Source organism: Notamacropus eugenii, chromosome 6 (assembly GCF_028372415.1).
Source record: "Notamacropus eugenii isolate mMacEug1 chromosome 6, mMacEug1.pri_v2, whole genome shotgun sequence".
Lineage (NCBI taxonomy): Eukaryota > Metazoa > Chordata > Mammalia > Diprotodontia > Macropodidae > Notamacropus > Notamacropus eugenii.
Window position 1 is genome coordinate 76,500,606 of NC_092877.1, and position 25,861 is coordinate 76,526,466.

General features: G+C 36.2%; 1 protein-coding gene across 6 annotated transcripts in view; it reads right to left on the bottom strand.

The window, feature by feature from the left end:
* The window catches only part of PPARGC1A (PPARG coactivator 1 alpha), a 779,791-nt gene that overhangs the window by 31,774 nt on the left and 722,156 nt on the right, over nucleotides 1–25,861 (bottom strand). For all 6 annotated transcript variants that reach the window (XM_072620378.1, XM_072620376.1, XM_072620375.1 and 3 more), the window contains 5 exons: nucleotides 16,541–16,735; nucleotides 11,336–11,458; nucleotides 10,271–10,475; nucleotides 5,854–5,899; nucleotides 5,671–5,744 (listed from right to left, as the gene is read on the bottom strand). In XM_072620378.1, coding sequence (XP_072476479.1) covers nucleotides 5,671–5,744; nucleotides 5,854–5,899; nucleotides 10,271–10,475; nucleotides 11,336–11,458; nucleotides 16,541–16,735 — 643 coding nt within the window. The remainder of the gene's footprint in view (nucleotides 1–5,670; nucleotides 5,745–5,853; nucleotides 5,900–10,270; nucleotides 10,476–11,335; nucleotides 11,459–16,540; nucleotides 16,736–25,861) is intronic.

Consider the following 25,861-nt stretch of genomic DNA (forward strand, 5'->3'; position numbering starts at 1 on the left):
GAAAATCTGTGCTGTTACTCTGCCATCTTGGCTCCACCCCTGGCAAATTGGAGATTTTTATGAAGAAAGGAGCCACTGAACTCACCTTGTGTTAAAGATACTGATTGAAACCACTCATATAGGTCACCTGGATATTTGCCATTCTACTTCCTAGCTATGTTTACTCATGTAAAATAGCAAGAAATGGACACACTTGTTAAACTGGCATTTTCTTTCTATTAGCACTTTGACTTGCAAAGTGCAGAGCTCTGAGGATGCATTAGTTTTAAATGCTCTCTGCCAAGTGAGCTTTCTTTTTACTCTTTTCTTGCTTTATTCAAGCCATTTTGAAATCAAATTAGTTTTACACCTGTAAAGTGAAGTGTTTTTTTTCCTCAGCTAAAAAGAGCTAGTTTAGGACAATCTCAGAGATAACAGACCAGATGGCATCAGCCAATAAAGCAAACTTCCTTTCCTATTCCTCCTGTTCTTTCAAAGATATTACAGATGTGGCAGGAAACATTTTTGTTCCAGAGGCATCTGAATCTTATTGACTATTCCATCACTATGGTAGAGTGAAGAGAGCACTGGATTTGAAGTCCGACATCCTAGGTTCTGTCACTTACTAATAAATGATTGCCTTTAGTTCCTTTTTTTACAATTTAATTTTTTGTTACATTTTAAGTTACATAAATCAAAGAGATTGTACTAGGTGATTCCTTCTAAGGAACTACATCTATGATTCTATAATTTCCCCTTCCACAAGAAGTTTCTGAAACATAATAAACATTTTTCATGTGTAGAAATTAGTCTTTTTTTCATATTAAGGCATCAGCTAGTACTTTTTGTATTTGAAATAATACAAATATAGACTGGAAGAAGGTACCTAGTGAAGTGCTCCAAGGTTCTGTACTCATTCCTGTACTACCGTATATTTTCCCTTATTAATGACTTGGATGAAAATACATATGGCATGTTTGTCAACAAAATGAAACTAGCAGGAATAGCTAACACCTTGGATGACAGAATTGGGATTTAACAAGCTGAATCTAATAAGATGGAACTAAATAGGAATATAGAAAAAGTCCTGTACTGAGTTTAAAAATATCAATTGCACAAGAACAGGATTGGAAAGATTATGGCTAGGTAGCACCTTATGTGAAAAGAACCTAGATTTATAAACAGCCACAATCTCAATATGATTTTGACATTGGGATAATGGATCCAGGAAAAAAAAAAACAAATACAACTATAGGTTCTGTTAACAGAATCATATTGTCTAGAATAAATAAAGGGTTGTTGACTTAACCTGATAGTCAGTTCTCTCTAATCTGCCTTGATCAAGTAATATCTAGGATATTTCTAGGCACCAAATTTCAAGGTGAGCACATGAAAGAAAGAATGAAAAAACATTTATTAAGTGTTTACTATATCCCAAGCACTGTGCTGAAGGAAGGAAGGGAGAACAAACCTAAAAGCAAAGTCAAGAAGTTTATATTCTAACAGGGGAGGACAGTGGGGGAGTGGTAGTCAGGGAGGGTCCAAAATGTTACAGTGGAGCTTTAAGGAGATGAATTGACACTCTCCTTCTAGGAAAAAATGGCAGAGTTGATTTGATCATGAGGAGCTCACAGAGTGAAAGAAGAGGGTATATCGGGAAGGCTATTGGTGATGCAGTTGAGAAGACAGCCTGAGGAGTAGGAAGAATATTGATGAGGCTGCACTTGTGAGAAGACTCAAGAACATGCTATAAAAAGGTCCACTTAAAATATCAGAAATGTTTAGGCTGAAAAAAAAGACTTATTGGGGACATGATTGTGATCTTAAAATATGTGAAGGGCTGTCATGTGGAAAAAAAGGAAGAAAAAAAGGTTTAGACTTGTTTTACTCGACTCAAGAGGGTAGAATTAGGATCTGTGGGTGAAAGTTACAGAGACGCTGAACTTCTTAATAATTAGAGCTGTCCAAAGGTGGAATGAGCTGCCTAGAAAGATAGCAAGCTTCACATCTCTGTAATTCGTCAAGCAGAGGCTGGATGACCAGTTGTCAGTGATGTTAAAGAGGAAATTCCTCCTTTAGGTAGAGATTAGATTATATTACCTCGGAGCTCTTTTCCAGCTGCAATTTTATGATTCTGTCTAGGATAATCTCTTATCCCATAGAGAAATGAATGAAGGATTTCTGTGTAGAAGACAAAGAGTATCATAGTTGAATTCTTAAGATTCAGGTTCCAATCCTGATTTGAACATTTGCCAACTTTTTAACCTTAACCTCTGTACCTTGGTTTCCTCATTTGAAGAAAAAACAGGAATAATAATGCACAATGTTTCAAACAGTTCAAAAAATGCAGAATTTCAGAGTTGGAGGGGTCCTCAAAAGCCAGCCTCTACCTAAACAAAAATCCTTGTAATCATAATTTATAGAACAGGAATAGAAAAAAAATAACACAATAGCAAGATGTTTCTATCTGAACCTTATTGAAGAATGAGAATGAGATCCATGCCACCCTTCCACCCACTCCCTATTCCCCTATCACTAAACTACACTGGACCTGAATCATTATCACAGACCAAATTGTTATTCACCATCTCCCAGAAATAACACAGATCTATGAAAAACTTATGGACAATGTTTTTAGTCGATGTTACCATAACAAATACTCATCACTCTCAGGCTACATGGGACAGTTAAGTTTCAAAATTCAGAGACCTAGCAGAAGAAATCAAGATCAAATGGGAACACAGGAAGATGTATATTATTATTGTTTTTCTGTCTGCTTCTGAAATTCTACCAAGGATGCTTCCAGAGAGTCTATAGACAATGAGATTACACTAGAATATATATTTCAACTACAAAAAAGCAGTTATTTTGTCTATCTGGTCAAATTCCTTAGAAGAATAAATATAAAAAAGTAAAAGCAGGACAGCAATTTGTTTGGGGTCTGTTTAAATATGAACTCCATCAAAAAAAAGATAAGCAAAAGTTTATTCACAGTAAAAATAATACAATTATTAGGAGCAAGTAACAAAAAGCAACACAAAGGATCAGAACAGGTTGAAGAGATCCAGGTAATTTAAATTATTCTAAGAGCAGGAGGTGGGGACGTGGGGATGGTGGTAGAAAAGAACCTTGCAAAACCTCCAAATCACATGAAGTATGTATTCCATTATTTGGTTCATTTTATAATCTGTTACTTTCAAATTGGTATATGTTCTCTATTCCCTAAAATATTTCTTACATATTCCTCCCAGCATGCTCTTGCTTGGTTTCTCCATCACCTTAAATGGGTTCACTCATTTTTTTCACCTATATAAAAATTATTCATCATTTTAAGATACAGTTCAGTTCCCTTGTCCTCCATGAAGCCTTCTGAGATATTTTAGCACTTGGTAATTCCCTTCCAATGAACCCCCATAGCATTCATTGTCTCTACCATCTCCTTGGGAATTAATCACACACTGTGATCTTTCTTATATTGCGTTCCACATATGGGGCCAAGCTACGTAAAGGCAGAGCGGCAAGAGATGGGAGTGCCAAGTCTAGGAAACAGCAAATAGACCCATCTGACTGGAACATAGAGGGTGTGAATGGAAATAATATGAAATGAAGCTGGGAAGATAGGTTGTAATCAAATTGTGAGGACTTTAAATTCCAAGCTGAAGAGTTTATACTTTACCCTAGACAGGAGCTTTTAATCTAGGTGTCTGTGAATTAAAATATACACACACACATACATATATACACATATGTATATGTATTTGTGTATATATTACACATGTATAATGTATTTCAATAGGATTGGTTCACTTTGCAATTCTATACATGCTGTTTTACACATTTAAAAGCATTATTCTGAGAAGGGGTGTACAGGCTTTTATCAGACTATCAAAGGGACCCTTTACATGAAAAGGTTAAAAACCTTTTGGCAGCTGTGTGGAGGATGGTTTAGAGAAAGAAGAGAATGGAAACTAGAAGTCCAATTAGGAGGCTTATGCAATAGTTTAGTTGAGAAGCAACGAAGTTCCGTACTATAGTGATGATCATGCAAGAGAGAAGAGGGATAGTCAAAAGAAATGTGAAAGGGTAAAGGAGAGGAAAGAATGAAAGTTAAAACTGAGGTTGTTAACTGGGCTGGAATGACAGTGCCCTCAATAGAAATAGGAAAGTCCAGAGGAAGAGTGAAGGTGGCTTAGGAGAAAAAGGTTATTCCTTTTGGGACAAGTGAATTTGAACTATAGCCATCTGATTTACTTTTTCATATGTTTGTACATACCTTTCCAATTAGATTGTGAGCTTCATGAGAACAGAGACCACCATTTGTGTTTCTCTGTGCCCTCATAGCACTTAGCAATCTGCTTTACAAAGATGAATACTTGTAAATCAGTGAAAATTTGATGACTAGCTCCCATTTAACTAAAAGATTTTCAGCAATGTCCAAAGAAAACATACCTCAGTAATGACATGAATACTGGATTGCTGACATAAACAAATATTGTTATAGATGCTTTAAATATGTCTAGATAACTATGAAATTGCTCTTCAGAATTGCTAATTCCTCTCGCATAGAGCGTATGACAGTAAACTTATAACTAAACAATATAAAACAATGTTTGCTGGACAATAAGTTACAGAGAAATGCTCAGGCTTCCAATAGAGTATGATTAAAACTACCAAGCCATTTTAGGATGGCAGACGTTCTCCTAATAAAATGACTAGAATTGACAAATAGGTGTACAATTTATATATAGACAGATTTTATAAATATATACAATACTAATGTGTTGCATACATAATTAATATTAATATGTGTGCATATATACACACATACATACATTATGCACATACATAGGGAGTTTATATATGTATACAACACATTTATACCTATATAAGTCTCAATGGACATGCCATATAAGATTAATTTCTCTGCTTCGTGACCAAAGCATGTAATGGTCCTTTCCCTAGAAGGTAATTTAGCAAACCTGAACTGTGAAATTAGGCCGAGGAACAATGACCATGGTGCATGCAGGCACCACAGTTCCGGTTGAAAGTCCCCTCGTCACTTTGCTTTTCTTCTTCTCTTATCAGTAATAACCAGAGTTAGGGTTGTTCTTGTTCAGACAGCCTGGGAGTCACTTTTAGGTGAAGTTCAAACACCAAACCCCAAAAGACACTATTACACAATCAATCTTTCTGAGCAACTGGGAGGTCAGCAGATACCATAGTTGTTACGGGGGGCATTATGAGGCTTAGAATACCAAAATAAAACTGACCAGGTAAAGCTAGTAGTCCAAAATGTTTGAAGTACTTACTCTTCTTCCAATATACAAAGATTCTTTTAGTTCTCAGTGGATGGAAACCTGTTACTGTCTCTACTTTTTTAAGATGTTGTGCTCTGCCTATTGATATTCTGTGATGCGACTGCCATACCCGGATGACTAAGTACTACAAATGGACAATTTGCTTTCTTTAAAACACACATATGCAAATACTAGCTGTCCTGAAAGTCTTAGTGCAGTTTTAAGCTTAATATTGTACTAAGACTTTTGGGACACCTGCATACTTCAGTTTTCCTTTTGATTTCCTTTTTTACTACCTATGCTCAGCTCTCTTAGCTACTTGAAGATCATCACAGCATTTTGCTAGGGAATTTTAAACAACCACATAAAAAAAAACCTAAAACACCTGTCTTACCTGCAGTTCCAGAGAGTTCCACACTTAAGGTTCTTTCAATAGTCTTGTTCTCAAATGGGGAACCCTTGGGATCACTGGAAGATAGGGCACATTTATAAAAACAAGCTGAAATGGAGTTGCTGTAGCCAAATGTATCAATACTCCCTCCCCCCTTTTATACTGTTTACCCTTCTTAATACTTACTTTGGTGACTCGGGTGTCAAAGGAAGTGATAAACTTGTTGGTTTGGCTAAAGGGGGAAAAAAAGAAACTGATTATGAAATACTGAAAATTATGAAGACTTTTTTTCCTACTGGGTATCTTCCAATAGCAGAATCTGAAATATGCCTGGGAACCCAAGGACTGAGCTAAGTTGCTCATGAGGGAATCTTAGAATAGTTGGTCAAAGTCCAAGAGCAACTGTTTATGGGGGTACTATGTTGACAGCCATTTGAAAACACAGAAAACTACAACTTTCCCCAAGATATGTGATCCATGTTAAAGAAGGGAAATTTCACACAATACCACAGGAAATTGCATTTTTCTCATTTAATTGAGTATATAGGATTTGGTTTGTCTAGAAATGAGAACAGCGGAGTAACTGCAAGGCAACAGAACGTTATGAATATTCAGCTGATGTTACTTCAACAATGTACAATTTTATATCTAGCTCTGAGAATAGGTTGCTTCTAGGAGGCCAAAACTCAGTTCAGAATGATCCAAGTTACAGGAAATTGTTTGCTGGATTATGGATACTGGAAAATGATGGGTATCTGCAAAGGTGGCTTATATAAAGGGGGCTTAAACTCCTCCACTACTGTAGTACAAGGAAAAACTAAACGAAAATATTGCATTTCTATCTGCTGACACCCATAAGAGTTCCAATGCAAAGTCTCTTCCCCTCTTCCAATGCTCATCTCCAATTCTATCTCCTACAGGAATTCTTCCTAAATTAGAAAGATAAAAGATAACTCTTCTCACCCAAACATAACTGACAATTGCTTTTCCTTTGGCAGCTGTGTACAATGAACAGAGGGGAAGGAAGGAAAAAAAAAAACAGATTGATCAAAAAAGTGTGTATGGCTGTATTTGCCTTAGAGGAAAGCTAAAACTCAGCCCCTTCATTTGCTTGCCTAAACACATGGACAATATTCAGCAGATATCCAAGTAATTCAACACATCAAATGTAGCTGCTAACACAGATAGAAACTGTTTTATTGTGTCTAAATTAAAATCTGAAACACAGTATTCTACAAAAATAAATTTTATTTACATATTGCAAGTCAGGAGATCAGATTTATGTTTTAAAATCAGCAAATCTTATATCATCATCTATCGAGTACACTGAAACAAGTGCCATCTCTCACAATTCTTTCTATGTATCAGTTACTTTGATTGATTGGGTTTTTCAAATATAGATTAATGAATTAGTTTTATTTTTAGTTTGAGTATGTTCAATATAACAAATCTCTTAATATCATTTAACACATTTATAAATGGGTCTTTTTTAAAGTAGTAAACTTCAAAAGCATCAGGAGGAAGAAAATGGGTTTTTCTAAAACAAAATTGAGTATGCACTTCTTCTGCTATATAACAAAATAATACAACTACTAACTTGTAACATAAAAGGTAGGTGCCTTATTTCATTTCACTTATATTTTTCTTCCAAACCTGTGATTTCTGTAGTATAAGAAATAAACTGTTCCACAGATGCAGACCGGCACCTTGTTCTTGTGTGTGTGAATTGTAGTCATCAAGATCTGATTAGTCCACTAGTCAGATATAAGCAAACATAAGCAAAGTACGATATAAGCAAGGGTAGACCATTTGCTTATATTCACATCAACAGCGTCAGAGGAAAATCGAAACCCACATTTTCCTCTCTGACACTACTCCACCATCGACTACGTTTCTCAGAGAGTTCTATAATGGTCAAAAATTCCAAATGTAAGAACAGAGAGAAGACAATCATATTTAATGAGATAGAATTCTCACAGGAAATGGTAAAAAGTTAGAATGCTGCCTAAATCCCTTCCTCTCTCTAGTACCTTGTCTATCAATGATCTTCGTTCTCACAGAAGTAACTGTTGGGCAAGTACTTGGCCTGCAATTGAGCTAAGAACCCAGTCTCAGCTGCAAGGCTAAGGTAAAAACCAAGAGCTATAGGCAACTCAAAGGTAATCTTAATCTCAAGGTTTTTATAAAGCAGAAAGGATGAGAATCATACTTAAAATATTGTAACCTTCAAAACGGTAACATCTCGAGTTCTTATTCAGCATTTTCCCCATTCCTTTGTGAATGCTGTCATGCTTGAATAAAAAAAAATCCTCAGTGTTGTACAATTCCTTACTGGTTAATAGGTATCAACAATATGTGACTTGGAAAGGAAAGCCTTTTCCTCAGACACTAAGATTTAGAGTTGGAAAGGACTTCAAAGATCCTTTAGCCCAGACCTTTTGTTGTACAATATATATAAGGAAACTGAAGATGGGAGAGGTTTGGTAATTAGTCCCAGGTCACATGTGCGAGCAGCAAAGCTGACACTCAGATGCTCTGAATCCAAGCCTAGAACACCAGCTACTACCACTTTAGGATAAGCCTTACTTGAATATTCACAGTAACAAGACAGAAACAATCATGCAAAAGCTAATGACAACAATGGCAAGAAACATTTTCTCATCTAAAAAAGCCCTTTATATTATTTTAAATGAGCTGATCAGTTTATAAAGTTCCAACTATCCTCAAAAGAGAATGAGGGGAAAGAGACTATTTAGATTCTAATTAACAACCAAGAAAGCATCCCCTTTAAAATCTATGGCCAGATTTGCTTTCCTGGATGCATGGAATGACTTGGGATGGGACACAAAATCAAACACTGGAACAAAGATCTGAGAATGACCCATGAGAAATCATGCCTCTTTACCCTTCGCTTTGTCCATCTCACACTTCACCTGATGACTTCTGCCCTGATTGACTTTCCTCATCTGCTTGAAAGCAGGCAAACCTTCAAGTTTTCATGAAGACGGGTCAGTGGGAAACAGAGCAGTCTGAAACATTAACTCTATTTCAGGGTCTGGATAGACAGGGATAGATAGAGGGTGACTAAGAGCTAGGTATCATGGAAAGCCAAAGGGAGAGGCTTAGTAAAGCATTAAAAGATGTTCTTACAAGATGCTATGCTTATATAAGGGAGGGAAGGGGAAAGGAATAGCAATTTGATAACCTGGGAATGAAGATGTTTACTTAAAAAGAAAACAAAACAAAACCAAACAATCACCACCATCACCACCCCCAAACAATTAACATACCTGTATGTAATTATCATGGTTCAAAACAGGGATCAGGGGTTGGGAACCTGTAGCTGGAAGGGGAAGTTATGGGAAACAAAAGAAAAACAGGGTATCTTTACACCTGCTACTTCAGAATACACCTATTTCCACTGGACTGTAACAAGTTCTACAGGTAGAGTCACAATGGAAACAGGCATATTTTAAAGTAAACAGTAACTTCAAACAAGTTCTCTTGGGACTATAAACCTATACTATGTCTGGGGCAATAAAGAAAAAAATCTGAAAATTAATCATGATAACAATAACTTGCATTTCCATAATGCTGTAAGTTCTGTAAAATGTTTTCCTCACAACAACCCTGTGAGGTAGGTAGTACAAATGTTTTGTCCCCATTTTACTGATTAGGAAAACTGAGACTAAGGCAATGATTTGCCCACGGCCACATGGTTAGTAAGCGTCAGAGCCAGAACCGTAATCTAGTCAAATCTATTAGCAGACATTCAAACAAATGTCTGGGTCTGACTTGAATTACTAACTCTTCCAGCCTAGGGCTAGACAAGAACAGTCGACTGATATCCAATGTTCAGTTTAGTTTGAACAATCAGCATTTTAGAAGAAAGAAAAGAGAGGGGAGATGAAGACTTGAAAACCTTATTCCTAAAGTCAAGCACACAAGCAATAGGCATTCATTAAGCATCTACTATGCCAACTACTGGGCTAAGTGTGAAGAAAACAAAGACAGAAAGAAATAGTCCTTAAATTCAAGGATTCGTATTTTGTCAAGGGTGAAAACATATATACAATGCAATAGGCAATGGAAATTAAGCATTTATGTTCAGGAGCGGAATTACAAAGATACTACTTCTTGTTTCTCAAGGCATATATGACAAATTAACCATGCCTTCCTCCATTTTTACACTGCTAGAGGAAATAACCTCCTCCCACCAAGTAAAAAAAAAAAAGAAGAAGAAAAAAAAAGCTCACTAAAGAGCTGGGACTTCAGTTATCTTAGTAATGTTCATATAAATATCATCTGATATTGTAATTCTCAGTCATTATTTCTACCTAATCCCCACCACCTCCAGCATTCCAATGTGCATTTCAGGTCCCTTCTGTGAGTTGTGATTTAGCCTGCATATTCGCTCAAAAAAGTTACATTAATATAATTTCCAAGGAAGAGTTGTCTTTTATTCCTGGTCCTTCCTTCTGCAGAAGAGTTTCTGACTTTTCTGTACACAGAAAATAACCCAAGTCTTTTTCAGAGTCACTGAGTTCCAGTGCCTCATCACTGGCATCTCAGCCAACATTCTGTCTTCCACTCCCAAGCCTACCTTGCAAATGATGCGGCTGAGCCTGGAGATGGGGCTTCTTTTTGGAAGGGCATTTGTCTTTGCTGCTGTTCCTGCTCTCTGTTGGTTTGGTCTGAGGAGGGTCATCATTTGTAGTCAGATACTTGAGAAGCTCCGAGCAGGGACGTCTTTGTGGCTTTTGCTGTTGACAAACGGTCTTCGCTTTATTGCTCCATGAATTCTCGGTCTTAAAAACAAGGCATAAAAAAAGGAAAATTAGTGAACTGAACCTTATCAGAATGGATATAGGTTTTCTGAAGAGATGAGATTTTCAATGAAGTGTTCAGTCTAAGTGTACTAGATCTATGAGCTGTGAATAATTGTTTGCAGAACAAGGAAAGAAAATTACATTTAAAATTCCTAAATGACATTTATGCTGCATTTTATCTCATTTCTCCTACATTTCAATGTTCCTACTCAGCAACATGTAACTAACAAGACCCTACAGCGCCTTTACTGTGAACCCAAAAAAAAGAGAGACTGCTTTAAACCTTAATTTGCTGCTGATTGCTTGGGCCCAGTATTCACAACTCTCTTAAGTACCCCTAAATGCTCCGTTTTCAGTTACAGTGAATGGTAAGACAAACATTGTTTAATACCGCCCGCTAACAGAATTATGTCATTGCCAGCTTTCCATCCAATTAATAGCTGATACAGACCTTTTGCTGAGATTCAAGAATTATCTTTCTAAGTTAGACAGCTGGCCAAATGATAATCCTATATCTTAGAGTTGCTCATAAACAAGACCAACCAATCAGAAAATTTTTACTGTACACTGTACAAGTCCATGTACTAATAATATGGATAAAGAGCAACAGACAATGAGACTTCCCCATTACCCCACCCCAAACTGAAAAAAATTAAACTATTCACAGTTTAAAGTAGCTGAAGTGATTTTTCTGGAACCCATTCCATTTCATGTTTGACATTTTTGAAATCCTTGCAGGATGTTAGCCAGATTAATACATATAGATCTGTTGCTTGCTCTCCACTGAAAGCATAAAACTCCTTGTTAATTTTCCCTCGTTACAAAGATTAAGTTTGTACCTTAACAACCGCAGGGTTTGTTCTGATCCTATGATTAGTATTTGCATGGTTCTGAGTACTGAGACCACTGCATTCATTGTAACTTAGCTGAGTGTTGGCTGGAGCCAGTAAGAGCTTCTTAAGCTAGAAACATATCAGGGAAAGGGAAAAGAAAGAAAAGTTATGCATCTTTAAGGATTAGAACACTTTATTAGAATTTTTTGCATATTTACTTAAAATTAGCTACATCAGTCTGAACAAGGAGAACATAAATAGCTCAAAAGGAATTAAAACAAAACCCCAACCTTTAAGTACAAGGGTTTGAAAATATATTAAAAATGAATGGAGGTGCTTCTGTTTCTGACATTGTAGCTGGTGCTGAGGTTTAAGTAAAATGGTTTGAAATTATATTAAAGATTAATGGAGACACTTCCTTTCATGACATTCTAGGGGTGTGGGTGACTGGTGAATTTCTTTGTTTTGGTTTGTTTTATTTTTCCTGTAAGGTGTGGCAAAAATAGACTCCCTCCACCCAAGGGAATTCCCTATCCACTACCGCTAGGTTATAGTTCATTTGAATAAGAAAAGCTTTTATGATAATTGTGAGGATTCAAGAAATAAGGGAAAAAATTATTAAGTGAGATGCTTGTTACTGAATGGAGGAATATATTATTTTGAACTGCATCTTCTAGTACTATTAAAACTTAAAGTGCCATAAGATACTTTGGAAGCAGTGGGGCAGGAATCACTGCTTTTAATAGAAAGAAGAAAGGTAAAGCATCATGAGCTAATAGATTTAGAGATAGTAGGTACGATAGGAGCCATCTAGACCAACCTCTGCATTTTACATTTGAGGAAACTAAGGAACAGAGAAATTAGATGGATTGTCCATGGTTACACAAGTAGTAAGTGACAGGGGTAGGATTTTGACCTTGGTCCTATGACTCCAAACCCAGGACTCATTCCACCAGGTCGTTATGCCTCCCTCCCAAGACAACTAAGTCAACCATCTTCCTATTACTTAGCTAATGTTGAGCATACAAGTCATCATGAAAGGAATAGAATAGATCATCTACCATTTTTCCCCTTGCCTTTGGAATTTCCCCTTCCTTATATACCTTGTGATTACTCCCTCAACGTTCTCACAGTTGTGTCACTTTGCTAAGGTACCATGTGTTAAAGTGAACATACACCTCTGTACCTATGTAAGACCTCAGAATTGAAGCAGCTCCTATGTCATCATCTCCATCTCTAGGCTAGAAATCTCCAAATACAAAGTCAACTTCCTAAAGTTCTGGGGTGTTTTCAAAATGTATAGGTAGGATATGAACAATCTGTAGGGCAGTGACACTAGATAACTGTACATGGTATGCCCTCGTGTTACAAATGAAACAAATATGAAACCTGAGACAAAGAAATGAAACATGCCTATGGATGATGAGAAAGGAAGTCACGTATACCAATAAAACATCACAGAAATGCCAGGCATCATTTAGGGCATCTTTTTCCACTCTACCTAAATCTGCTGAAATTTGATCCTGCCTCAAGGACCAGACAAATGCTAATTCCTCCATAAAATCACACTTTTATCTCCAGCAACTATGCTGGCTGCAGTTCCTCACTGCCCACTCCTCAAAATCCTTGAAACATGGTTTCTAGCCCTATAACTCAACAAGACCTCTTTCTTAATGTTTATTAAAGAGGTCTGAATAGTGAACATCATTAGCCTGTTCTCAGTCATTATCCTCCTTTTTCTCTGGCAGCTTTTGACAGTAATGAACACCCCTTCCTCTTGAATACTCACTCTTTCCTCAGCTTTCACGACTCTCCCGTTTCCTCCTTCTCTTATTTTTCTGATCATTCCTTATTCTGCTTTGCTGGGTCATTATTTATGCCCAGCCCCTTTGGTCTCTTTTCACTCTTATCACTAGAGAACTCATTAGTATGGTTTTAGCTACCATCTCCAGGTAGTTGACTCTCAAATCCAAATATCCAGTACTGTTCTCTATTCTGTAATCCAGTCAAATTATTAAATGCCTGCGAGATATCACCTTCTGGATGTCTTGTAGGCCTCTCAAATCCTGATTCAAAAGGTTCAAATGGATCTCTGATTTAAAATCTTTGGATTTTCTCCTCAGTGGTACAGATCTCAACCCATCCATGACTGCCAATTCCATGGGTCTCTTGTCCAAGTCCACCCAACGTGTTAGAGGTTTTCCTTGCTTTCTCAGGACAATGAGAGGAGACAAGCAGAGTACCCTGTCTGTCTTTCTGTCTTTGTCCTTGTGACCAGTTAATTTTTCTCTTCTTGTCTTATCTTTCTCTGATTACATTTTACTCTTCTTCTCAAAGTTCCTCATCAGCTACCATGCCTCTCTCCACTACTCTCTCTGATATTATTTTCAGTTTTTCAGAGACTGTTATGTTTTATGTCTCATAGTCAAAGAACACCCCTGATAGAAGTCTGGCAATAAGAAAGTCAGGTTTTAGCTCTAGGATGTTAAAAGAGCTTGATAATTTTCTGAAGGCAATTTAATAAATTTTCCTCCTGTTATTTGAGTCATGTGTACTATCTGTCCGAGGAACTATTTCGTTTTTGTCTTTAGACTTTGTCTTTGACACCCAGAGTAGTGTCTGGCATGTAGCAGGTGTTCAATAAATGCTTGGTAGTTGATTAGTAGATAAGTCTCATAAAGGCTTTGCAAAAATGGGAAATTACACATATAGGTGGATTGCTGAGAAACTGTTTTTTTAAATAAGCTCTTCTTTGTGAGTAAATATTCCTCTTGCCTTTGGAATCTTTCTCTTGCTTATATACCTTGTTACTGCTCCCTCAATGATCTCACAATTGTGTCACCTTAAGTATCTGTCTCTACTCAAGACATTTGTTGCAATTTGGCTATTTTTTCCCATCTTTGTTCTCTTTAGTGTAATTTCTACCTACTCTGTAAGTAAATCTAATACCCTGGTGCTAGAGTTCAAGTGTAGTGACTCTTCTGTTCTTGATGTTGAAATTATTCTGTTATAAAAATCCTTGCAGATCTTCTCCAATTTTCTTCTCTTTGCTTTCCTTCTTACATTTTTCCCTTAAATGCCTTCAGGATAATCTTTCTTAGTTGAATCTCTTGCGAAGTAAGCCCCTTAAAAATCAGAAGAACTAGAAGGAGGTTGCACCTACATGGCTGGTTGAATTGAAAGATACTCTTTGAAGAGGAAGGAAAGGAGTTGGTAGAAAGTTTTATTGTGCATCCATTGGGAAGGAGAGTTGTTATTTTATGGAATACTAGTCATCTCATATTGCAATACTGATGATAATTATTTGAAAAATGATGCAGCAAACACACTAACATTGGTTCTAGAGGATGAAGAGGCAGTAAGATTCTACGAAGAATCTGATAAGAACCTCCAAATTAAATCTAAATCTAAGTTGCTACTCTGTTCTCAGTGTAAAGGTGGAATGATTGAAGATATCAAGAAATATATTGCAAAATAAGGTTCAGGAATAAGGAATGAGAGTGATCAGACTTGTAAGACAGAAGCACAACAAACATTTTTAGGGAGAGCAGGATGACGGGGTCAGTGCAAAGAGTGCTGAATTGTTAGCAAGAAAATGTGTTTAGATCACAGACTTGCCATCAGCTACCTATGTGGTCTTCTCTAGGTGCTTTAACCTCTAGGGGCCTTAATTTCTGATCTGTAAAACAAGGAATTAGATCAGATGATTTTGAAGGTCCCTATCAGTTCTAATTCTGAGATTCTTTAAACTCTTGAGGTGAGCCCTAGATAACATCACAAAAATAAAATTAGCTACATTTTAAGCAGGAAAAAATTTGTCATTCCTGCATCAGATACAAGCAGCACACAGATTTGTCCACAAAAAGAGATCTCACATTCAACATGTCCAAAACAGAATTCATTATCCTCTCTTAAACTTTGTCATTTCTGTTCATGGTCCTTCCTGTGTCTTAGAATCATCTTCATCTCTTTCTCTCACCTACCAGTCCATTCAGTTGGCAAGTCTTGATTTTACCTTCCTCAGAATGTCTTGCATCTGTTCCCTTCTTCCACTCACATAGCCACCACTTTAATTCAGGTCCTCATTGCCTCTGGCCCAGGCTACTGTAATAGGCTTCTAATTGAACTCCTTGCTTCCAGCCTTTTCCCTCTCTAATCAATCCTCTACACAACTACCAAAATAATCTTTCTAAGGCACAAACCTGACCGTGTCCCTTTCTTGCTCAAAATCTTTCCTTTCCTTATAGGATAAAATATAAAACTCCTTAGCTTGGCATTTAAGGTACTCCACAATTTGGTTCCAAACAATTTTGCCAGCCATATTTCATATAAATTGTCTTCATAAACTGTATATTTCAGCCAAATTGGAATACTAGCCAGTTCTTGAAATCTTTCCTATTTCTTCACCCATCTATCATATCTGGAAAACTCTCCATTCTCATCTTTCCCTTTCAGAATCCTATATCACCAACTCTGGGAAACTTTCTTTGCAAATTTCAGGCATTCATGTTCTGTCTTTCATTTTTCTTACCGAATATTTATCCATGTAAAATTTTGTCCCTTGTCTCCTCAGTAGAAAGTAAGTTTTGTGAGAAAAGGAACTCTTGTTTTTGTCCCTTCTCCACAGTATGAGCTGAGTGAGTTCTCACTTTGCCAATATCTCTCTCAGGCATTCATTGTTTTATTTATTTATTTTTTTATAGTTACTTGTGCACATGACATCTCCCCTGCAAGACCGTAAACCCCTTGGGGGCTTAAACTACATATTATTTGCCTTTGTATCATATTCAGTTCCTAACACAGAGGTTTATAAACAGCAGTAACTATACTAAGTTAATGCTATTTGTAAAGTTCTACGCTAGGAACAAGAATATAATCATTTTTTTTTTTGAATGAACGAAATTATATCAGCTGAGCAAATGAAATTCACCACCTATTATCCAAAATATTCTAGATTGTTTCTACACAATGACAATCCATGTTTTGGGGTTTTTTTATGATGTTTTTGGTTACACATTTTAAAAACACAAGAATTTCAGGAAAGAGAGAAATTCTTAATATTTCATACTCTGTACACTCTCAGGTTTTTGGTCTTTGTTGTTATTTCAGTCTAAATTAAGAATCCAAACCTTATTGTTGCTACATCATACCCATGCGGCGGATAGCCAGAGGCAACTCCAATTCCTGTTAAACAGTAGGAAGGGTTCTTACTAGAGACGGCTCTTCTGCCTCCTGAGTTGGAGGGGTGCCGTCGGGCATAGGCGAAGGGCTAGCATCATTGTCATTGGTCACATCTCCATCTGTCAGTGCATCAAATGAGGGCAATCCATCCTCATCCACAGGGAGACTGTCCAATGTTTCTGTGAGGACGGCTAGCAAGTTTGCCTCATTCTCTTCATCTATCTTCTGCAGAAACAGAAAGAGAGAGGGGGAGGGCAAGAGAATGTGCTTAATCAGCATGGAATGAACACATGTTTAACCAAATGTGCCAATGCATATGAAGTAATTCCTGACCACAATAGCCCACATTAATCTCTCTCTTCACTAAACCCATTTCCTCTTACGGTCTGGGCAACAGAACTGGAAACTTATTGTACAGAACTGACCCCTAATTGTTGGAATCATGTTATTTAGGACTTTTATCATGTTTATGTATAATTAGACCAAAAGTTCCTTTAGAATATTGTTCAATTTTTAATTAAATTCCAAATAACTAGCAGACCATTTTGTACATGGCAAGACTGGGGAAGGTGGGGGTCAAGGAGTCTGGCAAATGCAAGTCAGCGACTGCTCTGCAATTTACAGTCTTAGAAAAGATATTAGCAGCACTAAGAGATTAAATGACCTGCCCAGAGTCACATAGCCAGTATGTGTCATCTGTGGAGAGAGCCCCTGGCCTGGATTCAGGAAGACTCATCTTCATGAGTTCAAATCTAGCCTCAGACACTTCCTGGCTGTGTGATCCTGGGCAAGTCACTTAATGCTGTTTGTCTCCATTTCCTCATCTGTAAAATGAGCTGGAAAAGAAAATGGCAAATCTGCCTTTGCCAAGAAAACCCCAAATAGGGTATAGAAATCTATTCTGTCCTACAGGAAAATAGAATGGAGGGGGATGGAAGAAGAGGGTGCTGATAGAAGCGAGGGCAGATTGAGAAAAGGGGTGGATGGGGTGTACACTGTTCTGGGATGGGGGGAGAGGGGACATGGGGAGAAAATTTGGAATTCAAAATCTTGTGGAAGCAAATGTTGGAAACTGAAAATAACTAAATTATATTTAAAAAAAAAAAAAAGAAAACTCCAAAAGGGATCACAAATAATCAGATACTACTGAAAAACAACTGAACACACACACACACACACACACACACACACACACACATACACACCATCTTATGCAGTTTTGGGCAGTCCTGTGAAGCCCATGGACCTCTTCTCAGAATATATATACATATATATTATTGTATAAGATAAAATACAGAGGTCTAAAAAAGAAACCAATTAAATTGAAATAAAGATGTTACTTTTTTTCTTATTCAACTTCATGAACCTCATAAAATTTATCCACAGATACCAAATTAAAAACCCTTCCCTGTATAAAGGGCAGGAGTGGGGTCCAAGTTTTTCCTGATCCTGAGGCTGCCTCTCTATGGTACCACACTCACTTCTGTTTTGCCCCTACGAACCAAATCAGCATTATTAAATCTGAATGTTGTTATATAAGATGATCTTGCTCACAAATGGTTTCATGTGGATATGGTCACTTTTCCTTTCTGAAATGCCTTGTGGGCAAAGTCCATATAATCAGCTTCCTTTTGAAGAGTATAATCATTGTCACAGGGCTAGGTACATACGGAATGCTCAATAAATGCAATGATGGTAGTTCATATTTCAAAAACATTTTAAAGTTTGCAGAGCACTTTCCTTCTAACAGGTAGGCAAAGTAGGCTGTACAAATATACTGCAATTTTACATATAAGGAAACTGAGTTTCAAATAAGTTATATTATACTTTTTACTTACAATTAAATTCAGGTAGGGTAATTTTCTTCTTCTAGACCCTGCAATTCATTTTTCTTAAAATTTTATTTATTTTATTCTGAATTCAAGAAATAAAATAAGCACTTCCATAATATTGTAGAATAGGAGAGAGAAAGGTAATCACACACAAATCTATTGGTAAAATTTGGTATTCTTTTTAACTGTATAATAAAATTCCCATGCAATTTTTTTTAATTTTTCCCTTTGTTTCTTCCCTCCCATCTCCCCCACCTTAGAGATGACTACCATTAGACATAAATATGTGTATATTTATGTATACGTAAATACATATACATATATGTATATGTATCCTTCTATACATATTTTATTTCAGTTCTTTCTCATTTTATTTGACCCATTTGATTTTCTTCAAAAAGATTTCAAAACAGTCTCTCTCTCTCTTTCTCACATACACATGTACACCCACACACACACACCCACACACCCCCACACACACATGCATACACCTCAAATTCAATGCCATCCCATTAATAACTATAGGCTAAATTATCCTGCACAGATTGTATTACAAAATGCACCTAAGTTGCTGACATCTAATGAAGCTAGCAATGCCCAGACTTCCTTTCTTGCTGGCACTGAACTCCAGTTAATTGACCTGACAAAATTACAAGAATGAGAGAATAAGACAGCTAATCAGAAAATCAAATTGTATTACTAGTGAAATTAGGCAGGTCTTTATCACGTATACATTTTATTTTCATACAAAAATTGTTTCCCCTCATTACTGATGAGTCTTTGTCCAAAAGCAAAAACTCGAATTCACATTCTTATGTGTCTTAGAGGCAGCATATTAATGACTGATCTTGATGGGTTTGTTTTGGATTTTTATCAATGTTTCAACTCAGTAGTCCTTGAAGTTGACCTTGTCAATGATTTATTTGGGGGGGAGGGGTCACAGTATCACTGTTGTTTAAGTTTTATCACATTCCCATAAACTATGAGTTGGTAGATTAATATATAATCAGTTGTGGAAATGCTGATTTTTTTTGAATGGGTGAATTTATTTACAAAATGATGTATTATACAGAAATAAATTAATGTCTTTAAAATATTTGATCTTCTGAAATGTAAATTACTTTTAATACCACCAGAATATGGCTGCCAGCTTCATGGTCTAGCAGTAAGAGTATGGTAGTTGGAAGACCTGAGTTCAAATTCTTTACTTCTTGTATGACCTTAGTAAATTACTTCTCTCTGGCTCTCAATTTCCTCATCTGTAACATAAGAGTCAGAGTCCATAACCTCTAAACTTTCTTCTAGTTCCAAATTCTATAATCTGTTTAAGATTAAAAGGAAAAAAATTCTGATCATGAATATAACTTGCCTTCCAAGTACCTGGAATTATTTTCTTTTTATTTAAAAAAAAGCCTATTCATGAAGTCGGCTATAAAATTACTCTTAACTTACAATGAAACCAAATGCTAGTTTAAGCTAAGGTAAATATTATCTTCTCTAGAATAATCTGTCTTTGTATTATATTTGATAAAATAGAGTTTGCATATCTATTATTTTTTAAATCAGGCAGTTTCTCTGCATATTCCATTTTATAAATATGGTTCATTCCCCTGGAGTTTAAATATTTCAAGGCAAAAGTTTAATAATGTTTATCAATAAGCAAATTTTTTTGACTATTATAATTTAAAATTTATGTTTGGTATTCCAGGTTTACTATATGCTATTTGTTTTCAGTCACATAGCAAAGTGATTTTCCATGAATGCAGCATAATTCTAGGCAAGTATACACCAAAAAATATTTTTAAATTAACTGTATTTCATGAGTTCCTTCCAAGGAGCACATATTCATTACAATGGTAGAGACCTTGGAATTTGATCGTGTCATAATTCATTTTTAAGACCTGATTAAACATAATTATTTCTATTTTTTGCTGAAATAGTGGTGATATGTATAGTAGTAGAGAGATGATTTTGTAAAGTCCTTGAACAGAGTTTGGTACAGCAAAATTCTTCTTGAAAGTAACAAGAAAAACTGTCTGGCTATTGCTATAAAATGTTGTTTATAGAAATAAAGACAAATCTAAATAAAAGGGAAAATATTAATTGCTCATAACTAGACCAATATAAGGAAAATGACAATACTAACCAGATTAATTTACCATGGCATATTAAACTACCAAATAATTACTGTATAGAACTAGAAAAAATAATAAAATTCATCTAAAGGAACTAAAAGTCAAATATCTCAAGAAAACAATGAAAAAGTGGGAAGGAAGAAGGCCTAGAAGTACCAGATCTCAAATTATACTACAAAGAAAAGAAATCAAAACAGTTTGGTACTGGTTAAAAAATAGAGAGATCGATGAGTGGAAACAGATTATCTACACAAAATACAGAAGCAAACGGTCCTATTAGCTTAGGGTTTGCTAAATTAAAACACCTGAGTTCCTGGGTTCACATTTTGGGAAAAAAAACTGCTGAGAAATTGGAAAACAACATGACTGCAATTAGGTATGGAGTAACACCTCACATTGTATAGCATGAGAAATTCCAAATGGATATACCACAGACATAAAAAGTGATATTAGAAGCAAATTAGAAGAGTAAGGAAGAAATTAGTTTTCAGTTAAATGGAAAGAGGAAGAGTTCACGGCCAAGCTGAGGATCACAGGTGATAAAATGGATAATTTTGATTACATAAAAATTAAAAGTCCTTTTGTGAACAAATCTAATACATCTAAACCTTCTTCCCCCATCCTCCTTCCTTTTTATTGCAGAGGGCAACAGTGTTCTCCCGGTCCTTCAGGTTCACAACCTAGAAGACATCCTGAAGTTCTCACTAGCTCTCAACCCACATCCCCCAGACAAGTTCTTGCCAAGGACTTCCAATTTCACCTTTGCACCATTTCCCTAAATATATCCCCCTTTTCTCCTCTAACACCATTACCACTCTGGTAGAAACCCTCATCACCTCATGCCTGGACAATGGCAATAGCTGGCTGGTGGATCTTCCTGCCTCCAGTCACTCCCCACTCCCATCCACCTTCCATTCTGTTTTTAAAGTGATTTTCCTAAAGTGTAGATCCCACCATGGGACACATCAGTACTTCAATAAACTCAATAAACACCAATGGCTCCCCATTGCCTCCAGGATCATATACAAAATACTCTGTTTGACATTCCAAGTCCTTAATAACCCAGCCCCCAACTACCTTTCTACTCTTTTTATGCCTTATTCCCTGACACATACTCATCTGTCAAGTAGTCTACCCCATTAATTATTTCCGATTAATCCTGCATATACCTTCCTTTGTATTTGTTTGTATGTTGTCTCCACCATTAGATTAGAAGCTCCTTGAGGGCCAAGACTATATTTTGCCTCTTTCTGTATCCCCAAAACTTAGCAGAGAGCCTGGCAAGTAGCAGGTACTTAATAAATGTTTATTGATTTACTGGTAGCTAAAATTTTAAAAGAAAATCAGGAATGTAGGGGGAAAGTTTAGTAGCTAATTTCTCTGATAAAAGTCTCATTTCTAAAACTGATTCAAAATTTTAGTACTAAGAACCATTCCTCAATTGATAAACAGTCTAAGGATATGAATAGTTATCCAGAGAAGAAATCCAAGCTAGCTATATCCATGAAAAATGTTCCAAATCACTCATGATTACAGAAATACAAATTAAAGTAACTCTGAGGTCCTAACTTCCATTCCTGAGACTAGAAAAGTTGACAAAAAGAAAAAATGACAAATATTGGGAGAGACTAGAGAGGAAAAGTCCTATTGATATACTGTGGATGGAGCTAGAAACTGCTGTAGTGATTCTGTAAAGCAGTTTGGAACAGGGTCGCCAAAATTACTAAACTGTACATGCCTTCTGACCCAGCAATACAACTACTAGGTCTTATACCCCAGAGAGATCCAAGGAAGAGTAAAAGAGTACGTATTTGTAGAAGCTCCTTGTGCAGTGGCAAAGAATTGAAAACTCAAGGGATGCCCATCCAAAGAGAAATGGAAGCACAAATCATGATATATGAATGTAATGTTATGCTTTAATAAGTGGAGAGACAGTTTCAGAGAAATCTGGATGTATGGATGTGGAGTGAAGTTCACAGAATCAAATAAAGATTTTATTTTATAGCATCAGTAAGCATCAGGTGAAGATTATATACTATGACATTAATAATTTTAAAAATGGACAACTCTGAAAGACCAAAACAATAATCAAACATGATTCCACAGAATTAATGATGAAAATATTGTTCATCTCATGACAGAGAGCTGATGGGTTTATACGAAGAATGAGATATAAGGTTTTGGATGTGGACAATAAATAAGGGGATTAGTTTTGTTTGACTATGTGTAGGGTTTTTCTTTTATTTAATTGAGTTAGAGAGGTTGGAGTTAAAAATAAATACTTGAAAAAATTTTAAATGATAAAAAAGCAAAAATAAATGTAATTAACAGGAAAAATTTTGTGGTTTTTTTCTGACTTTAAATGCTTTCTTTGATCACATAATGTTATAAGAAAGTCAGATATCTTCTGGTAGATCTTTCCAGTTGGAGGTTTAGACCGACATTCAAGTGTACTGACATTCCCAAGTGAGAGGTTGAGTGGACACTAGCCCTCATCATGGCAATTTCAATTAGTTTTGTACAAGTTTCAACAATCAAACACCCCAGAGAAAGCAATGGATGTGACAAAGAGGACTCTGTTAAACAATTAATGTCACTTTCTATTATTGCTTCAGTCCCAATTTACAGAGCAAATAAATCAAAGTCACCACAGATGAAGCACACTGGCCTGCGAACACATGTCTGTTCACAAGCGACATGGCAGCGGGGAGCACGGTAGTCAGTAAAATGACATTGTAAGATAACCTTTCCAAAGCTTGACTATGCTATTGCTTCTAATTGCCCCAAATTATTGCTTTAACTGAAATATTCTTATTAGCTCCATCAAAGAGAAGAGAAGAGGAAGGGAGGAGAAATAGAAAATATAATTGACAATGGGCAATAGTACCGAAGGCTACAGTGCTCTGACTCAGTATCGGAATCAGAATCTTCACACTGATAGCAGGAAGGACAAAGTGAAGGCACCGAACAGCTTGATACACCTTTTTACCATTGTAGCTTTGCAATTCTTAGGGACATTTTCCTGTGTTGGGATACAAACTCCTTTCCTCCTTTGTACTATGAAAATCTACTCTCTTCCAAAGTAAAGACTTATCTAATAATAAGATGATACTCTCCAGGGTTCTCAGAAAATACACTCAAAATGCTACTGAGATAAAACTTTTCTTTTTGTCAATGTTTGCAGTATTTATAATGGCAAACAATAAATATGGCTATGTTTATACAAACCATTCAGTAATAAAAAACGATTTAGAGAGGAGTAGTGTCTGTCATCATAAAAATCACCTATTACAATGGTTACTAAAGAATCCCTTGCAACTAATGGTAAATCCAAATATGGCACCCTCTCTGGGGCTACTCTTGAACTGGCATGCCAAGTCCTCAGAGATAGCTGACTATTATTCATTTTAGGATTCCAGGGGTTCACTCCTAAGGGCTAGCTACTACTTACTTTAGGATTCTGGGGTAACTCTTACAGGCCTGGGTTTTCTGGTACTGTCACTAATGAGCCCCTATCCGCCTGCTCACTACCGGTTATCAGTTAAACAATTATCTTCCAGAAAAAGTATTTACTAAGCAGGTATATAGCAAAGGAAGTGGTTACAGAATTCCTCCCCCTACCACCTTAAATCAAGACTGCCTTCTCCTCTTGTAACAACAATGTCCCTGAAGAGGATGATTTCCAACTTAGAGATCATATATGACTAGAGAATAAATTCACAGCTCCTGGTCATTGGAAATATTTTATTCTTTCATGGAGGTCTTATGAAAATCTTAGGTGTAGCTCACTGATGGGTTTTGAGACTTGGTGTGTTTGGTTGATGTATTTCTCAGTTTCTGGTGAAAATACTGCCTTCCAATAGGGACTTCTAATCTTCACAAGTTCACAAGGCTGTCTCTTGGTCAATGGGAGGTAGGAGAAAAAGTATTCCCAAGCGCCATTTCTCTTTCAGGAGTTCTTAATCATTAGATTCAACAACTACTTTCCTGTCATGCAGTATTCTGAGCTGGCTTGCTGTATTACCTATAGGGCTGTGTGTGTGTTTGTGTGCGTGTGTGTGTGTGTGCATGTGTGTAAGTCAATCAGAAGATATTTCCTGTATATTGTCATTCAATGATCAAAGTACTTTATTCCTCTCAAATTGATTAAGCATTTGTTAGCAATTAAGTTTTTCTGTGATTATGTTAATTGGAGTGGGGATAGAAATCCCCCTTTACACTAACTATATTCATATTTGCTGAGTTTCTATGTTAATGACCTAGCACACTGCTTTGTGCATAGTAGGTACTTAATTAGTGGATGCTGAGTGAATAAGGATTGAATTAATAACTCACAGTAGCTTACTGAGTCAAAGTTCTATAGAGATGTAGCTGTATGAGGGTGGATTCTGACTCTCAAGGGATTCTAAAATCTTACCTTAGAATTTAAACTTAGGACCATTCCACTCCAGAGAAACTGCATTGAGAGATCTTCTACTAGAAAAGTATGTGCGTGTGTGTTTAGGGATAGTAATAGTAATAAAAACAGTTTACCCCAAGTTGTAGTGGAACCAGAAGAGAAGAAGTAACCAACTAAACTAATGAGGGAGACAAAGGGTTCAATATTCAATAGTTGCTTAAAGAGACAACCATGGCGTAAAAAACTGTATGTGATGTTCCAACGATATTTAAATGTAGGTTATAGGAAAAGACCATGCCCTGCTTATTATAGTAATTTTTTCTGCATCTTGTAGAATTGAAATTACTCTCTGCTTCCCAAGATTCTCACACTTACTTGATCTCTGTTTGATAAAAAATAGTTTAATAGCCATTTAATCACAACTTCATTATCTTAGCTCTCTTAATGCGAATTAGGGCAGGAAAACACTGGCTTTCTCATTATTCAAATCATCAATAAGAAGGAGAAATGGTATGGTCTTTTTTTTTTTTTTACCATTCATTAATCAGTTTCAGGAACTGAAATACTATTTACTAAAAGATCCATCAGTTTAAAAAAATCACTTAATATCTTTTTGAGACTCCATTTCCCCCTATGTAAGGTTTCACAGTTTTGCTTAATCTCGACCTCAGACTATTACTATGTTAGAAAACAAAGGAGGGCAGGCAGAGTTAATAAAGGATTGATTGAGTAAATACTCTATAAGATGTAAATTCTTAAAAATAAAAATAAACTATCATTCTTTTGATTAAGCACACTCAGATTATACATATTGTAGCTTGTCTGCTGAAATTCTTTGGTGCTGGGCCAGTTATCCCATCACCAGCTACCTAAGTCCCTGTGTAACATATAATACTAAGTCAATTAGTTGGTGCTTAGAGATTGCAAACTATTTAATTTCTTAACTTAAGTAAGGTATAATTAGGAAATAAAATCTGCTCCATTC